Source organism: Pinus tabuliformis, chromosome 3_2 (assembly GCF_031772625.1).
Source record: "Pinus tabuliformis cultivar Carrire ecotype Pingquan chromosome 3_2, CPIR1, whole genome shotgun sequence".
Classification (NCBI taxonomy): domain Eukaryota; kingdom Viridiplantae; phylum Streptophyta; class Pinopsida; order Pinales; family Pinaceae; genus Pinus; species Pinus tabuliformis.
In genome coordinates, this window is record NC_142302.1 from 96,128,019 (window position 1) to 96,138,927 (window position 10,909).

The 10,909-nt window shown below is 40.5% G+C and overlaps 1 protein-coding gene across 1 annotated transcript; it reads right to left on the reverse strand.

Moving 5' to 3' along the window:
* Positions 1-8,633: 8,633 nt before the first annotated feature.
* Positions 8,634-10,371, reverse strand: LOC149180003 (uncharacterized). Its single transcript, XM_089415865.1, has one exon. It carries the CDS (start codon positions 10,251-10,253, stop codon positions 8,892-8,894), a length of 1,362 nt encoding a protein of 453 aa, XP_089271991.1. The 5' UTR covers positions 10,254-10,371; the 3' UTR covers positions 8,634-8,891.
* Positions 10,372-10,909: the final 538 nt, after the last annotated feature.

Genomic DNA, 10,909 nt, shown 5'->3' on the forward strand with positions numbered 1-10,909 from the left:
TAGGAACCAGGGTAATGGCCATGATGATTGAGTAGAGCTCATGTATTGGCTTTTGCCCACGTGCTAAATGTTTTTGTCCCAGCCATCTTTTGCATTTTATGGTACTTTTTCTTGTTGAATGTGGCCATATATGCTTTTAACTTTTTTTTCAGCTAAATCAACCTCCGAGCTTCATTCTAGGCCATGACCCAAGGTGTGGGCAAGGAGAAGGGGCAAGCTAACCCTATGTGGACCCAATGGAGGAATGTGGACCTAGGCGTGAAAAAAGATGGGTGGGGTAATAATGAATGAAAAGAGGGAAATATAAGCAGAGAAGGGGAGCGGGAACCAAAATCAGGGTTTCCCGTGAAATACCATCCCTGGAACCAAATGGTCCATAAAAGAGATCCCACGGGACTAGAATGCAAGGTTAATTCCTAAAAGGGGTTTAGGGGACAGAAGCACTGACCTAGCCCATTCTTTCCATTGAATCCCCCCATTAATCCATAACCAAAAGTGTCCAAGATAAGCAAACTACAATACTCAATTTCCAAATGACAAGGCATACCTTTAGACTCGGGAGGCCCACCATCAAACATACAATCATGGTAGAGATGGGCGAGGGACCACATGGCTGGCTCAGGTGCCGGAGAAGATGGAACAATGAGCTAGCCAGTGGCTGCAAGGGGATGCTGGCTGCCCGCTGAGGTCCATCTTAGAAAAAAAAAATCTCCTAGGGATATTACCCACAAAATGGTGGGTGACGGGTATCATTTTGTACATTGTATATGTGCTCATGAGAAACGACCCTCATTCAAAGGCTTGTGGGATGCATTTGTCGAGGATGAGATGAGATTGGAGACAATGTCAAATTGTCAACCAGCAATGAGCATGTACTAGCCCTAGCCCTTTTCGGGAGACAATGTCAACCAGCTATGAGAATGTACCAACACTAGCCCTAGCCCTAGCCCTTATCGGAAGACAACGTCAACCAGCTATGAAAATGTACCAACACTAGCCCTAGCCCTTATCGGAAGACAACGTCAACTAGCTATGAAAATGTACCAACACTAGCCCTAGCCCTTATCGAGAGACAACATCAACCAGCTATGAAAATGTACCAACACTAGCCCTCATTGGGAAGGTGAGGAAAGAAAATAAGATCCAGAAAGGGCCAAAACAAGAAGGAAAACTCTACGTCTTCTAAGCAGCAAAAAAAGGGTTTGAGCCATATCAAGTGAAACATGCATTGCCATTTTGCTTCTTAGAGGTCCTAGAAAAAAGAAGGTGAGGAGTAACTAGCAGCAACAACAAAAATAGTTTGCACAAAGAGCAGAAGCTTTACGTGTGAACAAGTTCACTGCCAAGTTCGATACAACCTTTGTTATGGTGTCATGCCTTTCCACCAACACAATTTCAGGTGTTTAATGGTATGTTCACAGTGGAGCCTCAAGACATATGAGAAGAAACAAATCGGATTTCTTCATATTAGAAGGGCAAAATATAGGCATGCATGTGGATATCTTCACTAAGCCCCTAGAGAAGGGGAAGTTTGGAAGCTTCAAGTGTGAACAAGTTGAATAGGAAGGTGAGGAAAGAGAGCAAGATCCAAAAAGGGAAGAAATAAGAAGGAAAACTCTGGGTCTTCTAACCAGCAAAAGAAGGATACCATATCAATTGTAACATGCATCGCCACTATGCTTCTTAGAGGTCCCTGAAAAAAGAAGGTGAAGGTGAAGAGTAAGTAGCAACAACAACAAAAATAGTTTGTAGGAAGTGCAGAAGCTTCAAGTGTTAACATGTTCACTGCCAAGCTCGATACAACTTTTGTTGTGGTGTCATGCCTTTCTACGAAACACAATTTCAGGTGTTTAATGGCATGTTCACAGTGGAGCCTCAAGACATATGAGAGCAAACAAATCGAATTTCTTCATATTAGAAGGACAAAATATCGGCATGCATGTGGATATCTTTACTAAGCCCCTAAAGAAGAGGATTTTCAAGATGCTCAGGGAAGGACTGGGTTTGATGGAGAACACTTTCATCACTAACAAGGAGTATTAGATTTTTACATAGTTTAGCACCTACAATCTTCTCCACAGCACTAAAGAGTACACAGTCAATAGGTACAACATGTAACATACCTAGCCATCCAAGCTAAGGGGCATTACCGCCGACAACTCTCTCTAATACCATAAAATCGAAATTCTTAAAACTCAGTTGATACAACCTCTGATACCAAAATTAAGAAGCCCCACAGAGCCCCAATATCAACCAGATCCCAATAGTTGCTCTAATGGCATGGCCTGATCACCATACCAAGCCCAATTTCTGCCATTCTGTATCCCTAGTACCCTGTACCCCAATTAAACTATGTCAAGCATAGATATATGTGAGTCCGATTCGTGGGTCAAACATGTCCGAACATGTGGGATTCGCTAGGCCCGCAAATCTGATTCGCCCAACAGCGTGTCCCAATTTTGGGACATGTGTCCCTCTAGAAATGTGTGTTGCAACTCCTTAAACCCTGATTTGGGTCGCTTTCTCTTCATTGTTGTGTCTCTCTCTTGTTGTGGGTGTGTGGGAGCGAGTAGCAAAGGGTTTAGGAGCATTTTGGAGGTGATTCAAACAACCGGTAAGTGCATTTTGCTACCATTTTTTTCCATTTTTGCAATAGAAGTTTTCTTGTCCATTTTGTTTACATGTTAGTGCATTTTTTCTTTATTTTTTTACAACATTCATGGCTCAATCAAGGGCAGCAAGGAAGGGGCAAAAGAAGGGGAAGAATGTCCCCATTGGTAATGCCCCTCCTATTCCAGTTTCATCAGGGTCTGTTAGTGCTCCCTCTGTTGGAAGTGGCGCTACAACAGCAAGCTTCAAATGTTGAAGGAAGAATAAATTTAGAAAAACAGCAAGCTCAGGAAAATAAATATTCCTTGTGGAAGTATGTCACAAGAGATCAAGGACCAGGCAGCAAGTTAAAGGGGGAAGGCAATATTCTTTGGACATGCAGCTATTGCAACAGTCAATTCAAGAGCACTTATTTCCATGTGAAAGCGCATTTATTGGGCTTACTAAGTTGTGGAATTGGAGCATGTGCAAATGTGTCTATAGCTAAGAGGAAAGAAATGGAAAAAGAAGTCAATGTTGGTGTGGCAAGGGTGGTTGCATCATCTAAAAAAACAAGAATGAGGATCCCCTTCCATTCTTGAGGAAAAGTAGCAGCAAATTTCCATTTGAGAGTTTTGGTGGAGGTGTAGGTCAAGCAGCAAAAAGAAAGCCAGTGGCACTTGGCCCAATGGACAAGATATTTTAGCAAGAAAGACGAGATTCTACACAAATTTGTACTCGGGTACCCGAAGTACATTTGTCTAGAAATCATTCTACGCGAGTACTTCAGGTACGAAGGAACAAGTATCTCGCACAGCTAGAAGCTTTGCCCAAATTTATAGGAAACGTCAAGTTGGGAGCGCCAATAATATAATATATTAAAATTTAAAATATATTAAAAATAAAAATAAAATAATTTATTTATTTCCATCCAAAACTTGTCCATCAAATTCCATCTTGCAATGAAATATGTAAAAGATTGAACTTTGAAACACTGCCAGAAAAAATCAAAATATTAATCCATTAACAATTTGCCAATGAAATTCCTTGCCAACAAAGAAACATGTGGAACTCCCAAACCGAAAAATAAGAAAGAACAAACAAACAAACAAACAAAAGGCTATTATTACTTGATTATTATGTGATTTCATGCAACACTATATTATATTCAACTTTGAAATTCAAGTTTGAAAATTTATAAAATGAAACTAACACCCTACTCTTTCTCTTTCTGACCATCACTGTAATTTGTTGAATCTTATCATGCTTCAAGATAAAGTTCAAGAAAGTAGACTTATTTGCAATTGTTGAACTTCAAGATTTGCAACAGACGCTGCCAAGAAATGACTGGCAACTATCTATATTTTGTTGAAGCCTTTGCTACATCTCCATGTCTTTATCGCTTTACAGAGCCCATGCAGTCCAACCCCCTGACCTAACATGTATCACTTAGAAAATAAACAAATGGTACCTTCTCTGCACAAAATAGGTACCCAAAAGGTGAAAATCTGCTCAAAATAGGTACCCAAAACGTCAAAATTTGTTGTAGTGAAGCTCTTGAAAAGCTCCAAAGTACCCATTGAAGCTCCCGGCGATTTTGGAACATTTCCTACCAGCTCCCAAGCTCCCAGGAGCACGGGAGTGTGGGGTACGTGCTCTCCAATGCCTGGGAGTGGTACCCATGTTACTATGCTATTTAGTATCTCTCTCTCTCTCTCTCTCTCTCTCTCTCTCTCTCTCTCTCTCTCTCTCTCTCTATATATATATATATATATATATAAAATGTCCTACATGTCCTGTTGCAAGGGGTCTACGTGCCCTGTATCAGACACTTGAATTTGTGTATCCAACGTCTCCCATGTCCCCATGTCAGGTGCCTTAGATGCAGCATATTCATGACCATAACAACATAATTAAGCATACATGAAAACATATATTACATAGCAGTGCATAATTTACAAAATAACACAAAAAAAGCATGTAAATGTATGCAAAACACTTATCTTTCATAATATCACCAACTAGCTACAAACCTCATACGTTCCACCTGGCAATAAACCTCAGGGAACACTTTGCTACCCCGAAGTACCCGCGTAAATTTGTTTATATTTTGTTGAAGCCTTTGCTACATCTCCATGTCTTTGTCGCTTTACTGAGCCCATGCAGTCCAGCCCCCTAGCTTGACATGTATCACTTAGAAAATAAACAAATGGTACCTTCTCTGCTCAAAATAGGTACCCGAAACATCAAAATCTATTGTAGTGAAGCTCCTGAAAAGCTCTGAAGTACCCGTTGAAGCTCCCGGCAATTTTGGAACGTTTCCTACCAGCGTCCAAGAGTGCGGGAGCATGGGGTACGTGCTCGCCAATGCCTGGGAGCGGTACCCGTGTTACTATGTTATTTGGTATTTTATATATATATATATATACCGCTCCCAAGCATTGGAGAGCATGTACCCCCTGCTCAAGGGGTCCCTACATGTTAGACACTTGAATTTGTGAGTCCAATGTGTCCCATGTTCCAGTGCCACGTGACTTAGCTGCAGCGTATTCATGACCATAACAACATAATTAAGCATACATAAAAACATATATTACATAGCAGTGCATAATTTACAAAATAACACAACAAAAAGCATGTAAATGTATGCAGAACACTTATCTTTCATAACATCACCATCTAACTGCAAACCTCAGACGTTCCACTTGGAAATAAACCTCACTGCTCCAATACTCTCAGTAGTGGGTCACCCCCGAGTTGGGGCTATGACTCCACCAAGACAAAGGCTCACCTAGAACCAACTATGATCACGTAATCAACACCAACAAGTAACAGACCAAGGTACCAAACTCCAACAGCCTCCAACCAACAATCTCTCGTACCCCATCAACCTGCACAACCCAAGGTAGTGCACTCCCTTCTCTGCACCCACAATCCCTCAGGTTGTGTCGTTGTCCTTCCAAAGCTCCAACAGAAGCCAACCAAGAAGCCTCAAACCTTTGAGGCTCCAAGAGTTCCAACTACCCTCAAGCGTCTCCTGGTAGCCTCCAAGCCTCACACCAAGGAACCTATCCCCACACTCCCCCTTCCAAGGTTCTAGTTTTCCCAAGGCAACCCAAGGATAAGTGCACACCGAGATCCATTTAAGATCAACAAGGTAACAATAATCAACGGTCTTTATCCAAGGCAACCCAGGGAGGAGTGCACAACCAGACCCACCTGGGATCAACATAGTAACAATAGTCGATGGTTATCTAGCTCTCACCAAAGAAAGCACCATAGTCCATGGTAAAAATGAATGAGAATAATGGAAGGAAAAATGGGAATTAGTAATTATGTTAAACTCCTAATTATTATGTGAATGTGTCCTTTTAGACAAGTGGCACCTCAAGGAACCTATTTTCTCACTTTAGGGAAACTTAGAATAAAAACATGGTTTTAGGCTTTTAATATAATATTTCGCTTAGCCCCTTGGCCTAAACCCCCATCACTTAGCCCTTAGCCCCCATTCCCACTCATGGAGTCCTAGGCCCCCCTCTATCTTGTCTGACTTGGTCTGCAATAACAGTGTATTTTTACCAATCAATGTGATTACATTTTACATTTGTTAGGCTCACTGGCCTTTCCACACATATGCACTCTGGTCTAAAACCACACAAGCACTCTGGCGTTAAAACTCATATACATAGGCATGTTGGCCTTACAAAAATATATTCATGGGCATGCATGCCCAACACAATCCTGGTTCACCAACCTAATTATAATATGTACACTTACACAGGGGGTCACACTAGAGTCGTTACATAGCAATAGGCTTGTACAACAATAAGGGTGCATTTAAGACAGATCCATACAACAACAATTATGGCAACAGTTGGCCTAGGTTCCAGTGCACAGTAGAGAGAGAGGGAGGCACAATCAATTATGTAGGTGAGAGGAGGATGTATGTATCCCCTCAACATGCATGCACCAATCTTAGAATATTTCCAGTTTTTCCACCTTCGGTTTACTTAGATCTTTATTGTTCTAGATTTAGCAAGTTCCAGTTTCACTCCATTTTCTAGTTCAGTTAGTATTCTAATTCCAACTTACTTTTCTCGTTATCCAAAAAGGTGCATGAGTGACCTAGTTTAAGTAGGACTCACTATCTCTAGGAGTCAACAATCGCTTGTATGCATGTTTTCTGCTCCTTGTTTAGCACTTTAATCTAAGCATCTTTGATGCAAGCTTAGGGAACACTTAGCTAGAATTCAAGTTAGGACCAGGGTTTAGTCTTTTAACATAGGTGCATTGATCACAAATGTAGCTCCTCCTATAGTCCATAAAGGAGTGAAAGGGTCTTCCACTGGGTCAGTTAAGGAGATTAAGTTTTGAGCTCTAGAATTTTAGTTTACTGTTTTCCAGATTTGATATAAAACAGTGATGCAGATTTGAGAATTCAGTTTTGTATATTTGTTAGTGTTTACAGCAGCAAAAGTTTGTAGAATCTGGCGTTCAGAGGTTTCAGTTTTGATAGGGTTTAAATTATAAGGTTACGTAGGATTTAGAAAAATTCTTAGTGCCGAATCTGCATACAATGGTCTCAAAATTTGAAGCTGGAAATAACATGGTCCTTGTCTTTCTTAAATGAGTGTGCACTTATACGAATTCTCTCCAGTTAGGGGAATTGTCACGTGGCATGTGTGCTGTGAACTCTAAGCAATTATGAGCACAAAATTTCACGAAAAACAGTTCCTTGTATTACTTTGGAACATTTATTTCGCAGTAGTAAGCTTTCAAAATTTTCAAAAAAATGCTAGCTTGTAAAGTACACAAAAGCCAAAGGATTAGCAAAGATATTAGCAAACATGGAGTATAGCTCTTCCTTCATTTTTCTAAAAACAACGAACAGATTTTTATACTATCAATGAAATGAGAAAGCAGTTCTTGTTCAACCAAATAGAAGTCGGACACAATTTTGAAATTTTTAATATATAAATTAGGACAAGACTAAAAACTCTGAAATAAGTATAAACCTATTACATTGCAAAGACTAGAATTTTATATTTTTACCATAATACAATCTCAAACAATGAAGATGCGTAAAAGAAAATTAATAATCTGTCTTGTGATGTTCTTTTTTTAATTTAATTAGACTTATAGGAAGGAGTAGGGCTGTGTTGACAAAGACAGCCACAACACAATCTAAAAATGTCAGAGTGGAGAGATACAGTCAGGATAAATATTACAAATAGAAGAACAAGAAGTGACAAGAGTTGTCTAGGCCCCTGGGTATTTCTGGCATTATATGTGTTGCCCATAGAGATCCATGAAGATGTCAATAGGGGAGGTTAGAAAGGCGAAGTATTATCCTCCCCGCTCAAATTCAAATCCTGCTTGTGACATGTTTCACTCTCTGTGAGCCTGTGGGCCACAAGGAATATATTACCCTTGTTTACAGGTTGGAAGTTGGGTGCTTGGTTACAAGTCAAAAAAAAATGCATGGGCAAGAGCGGTGTACTAAAGTTCTTACAAAAAGGAATTCTGATAAACAATAGTGACAGCCACATCGCTGCTTGCAATTTCTGAATCACAATGACATACTAGCATCCATGGTAATATCATTGAAACTGAAAACCAAAGTTCGACCTTGAGAACCATATGAGGGCTTGCTTTTCTCAATCAAAGACCCCTGTCAATCTGAACCTAATTGCCTTGCTAAACTAGAGGTTGCGATAAGCAAATTTCATATATAGAAACTACACAAAGCCCATACTAAAAAGAATTAAGGCAAAAGAATGCTTTGAGATCTATCCGTAATATGTGTAAAAATAATAAAATTCTCACTGATGCAGAACGGATTTAAAAATAATTGAAACTTTGAATATCTTTCCATAATATTCGTTTGCATATCATCTGCAGTTAAATTGCCTCACCAATAGATTAAACTAGCGATTGCCACATTCAAAAGCAGATATGGTGCCCAGAGGCTAGACCAAATTCATTATACAAAGAGATGCAACGCACATTAGATCAGGAAAATGCATTTCGATATGTCAAGAACGTGTAAAAATCATAACTGATACTGCATGCGGTTGAAAACAACAACAACAAAAATTGTTTCTCTCACAATATTTTTATTGTGTGGCCATCTGCCTTCCCGATATTACACAACGCGAAAAAGCTCTGCTATGTAGATATAGTCAAATACCAAAAAGGTAACCGGTGAATTTGAGATCATAAAGGGAAAAAAATTATACATGAATAGCTCTTAAATTGAAAATATAAGCTAAACCCACCGAGTCTACGGAGGGAAGCATCCACTAACTGAAGCTCAAATACTCGACAACATGTTCCTCCTTAGCATCAAACTTGCTGATGTTGGGAAGCCGAGCTTCTGACTTAAGAAGCTCCACTACACTAGCCAAAGAACACCACTCTTCCGTTGCTTTAGAATAGCGCTTGACCATTTTTTCTATGGACTTCAACTCATCATGAAATTCAGAGAACAGAACCAGACTGGAATAGTGTTCATCAAAAACAAGACTGACCCATTCTAATATCAAAGACAAGGAAGGAACCCACCTGGAAATTTTAGTGTTCGGCGTGGCGGCAAGGGGCAGAGGACCCATCAAATGACTTTTGGTATACTTTGTCAGCCATTTTCCGAGGTACCGCAACAGCTTCAGTACCTCCGCCGTGTCCAGCTCGCAAATAACGGAAGACAACACGGTCTCGTCCGGCGACGAAGAAACAAGGCAATGCAAGCACAAATCCGCGGCCGAGAATCCGTCAACAGCCGCAGCAAGCAATACGGCAGTGAACTCCAAGGAGTATAATTCACTTCTGGTTTTCAGTTTCTTCGATTGAATGCAGCGTTTCTTCATGTCGGAGGCAAGTTTTATTGCCAGATGTGCTTCATCCTTCCATTCGTCTCTGACCGCGGCCAGGGTTTTGTCGCTCTTAGGGCGAAGAAAGTACCTGAGGAGCAGGAGGAGGTCCGCAGGTCGAAAGTCGGCCGTGTTCTTGATGTACAGGCACAGGAGGTTGCCCCGGTTGTTCTCAACCAATTTATCCACGAGGCCGTGGCACGTATGCCATGAAAACAAGCCCTGAGAAAGCAGAATCTTTAACGGATCCCAAAGCTTTAGGGTTAGGCACCATCTCACTATTAAGTTAACGACATGGTTGCCAAGAAAAGGAGCCATGCTCTGCAATAAATGGAGGGAGGCATTTATGTCCGTTGCCGGAGTAGGTTTCGCTGCCTGGAGACCGAGTTTACTGCCAAGGTCGAAGAGATATGGGTTTATAACGCCAAAGAAGTCCTTCGGAGTTAAATCCTCGTTTTCATTAAGGTTTATGTTTTTCAGGCGATTATACAGTTCTGTTCCGACATCGATTACCTGGTCGTCTATAGGGCTCATTTTCCAGCTGGGCAATTTCCTGAATATTCCTGTGGAACCAGAATTATCTTCAGGCTCCGCAAACCTGGACCCTTTTGCTTCGGCTTTGTCTTTAGGGGGGTTTCCGCTCTGCTTGCCCACCGCCGCCACGAGATCAGAAATGATGGCATTGCCATTAAGGGTTATCAAGCATCTGTTTGACGGTAGTAAATCGTCATCAGCTTCTCCGCTATTCGCAACTGCCTTGCGGACAACATCGATCAATGGCGTCTGAGTTTCCATTGCTGCAAAACAATGGCGTGACTATGAGCTTCAGCTATATGCAAAGTTCACAGGTTATATGAAAGCCAAGAGTTAGATTAAAATTGTGATAAAACCCAAGTGGTAAGATCAAATTGGAAAGTTACTAAGGTCAAATAACTCTTCACCGTGACAAAGGATCCGAACCTAAATTTTTTTCATTTAAATCATGTTACTAAATTCGAATATATTTTTCCATTTAAATCATAGTTATCAAATTCGGAATACGAATGGATGGGAAAAGAAACAACTTAATAAATTTTTTTGATATTTAAAAAAAAAAAAAAAATAACTTCAAAAAAAATTGTTTTTAATGATGATGATGGTGGTGGTGGTTAACGTGCACTAAGACCAAATTGGTCTATCGAACCTATAATTTTCTTAGTTCTTAATTGTCTGGCTTCTCGTCTTTCTTGGTGAGATTGGTGTTGTAGCTTTTTCTTTTTTCTCTGCCGTCTTCCAACTTCCTCTATCTTGCATCTCCTTCATCTCTTCTGGTTCTTGGGACATTGGTGTCTTAGCTTCGTGATCTGTTGTGTTCGTCCTTCTGAATATAGTCGGAGAAGAAGTTTGGTCTAGGAGATCTGCTTTGCCATTAAATGAAGATTTATTTTGTGCAGTATTCGAATCCTCATAAC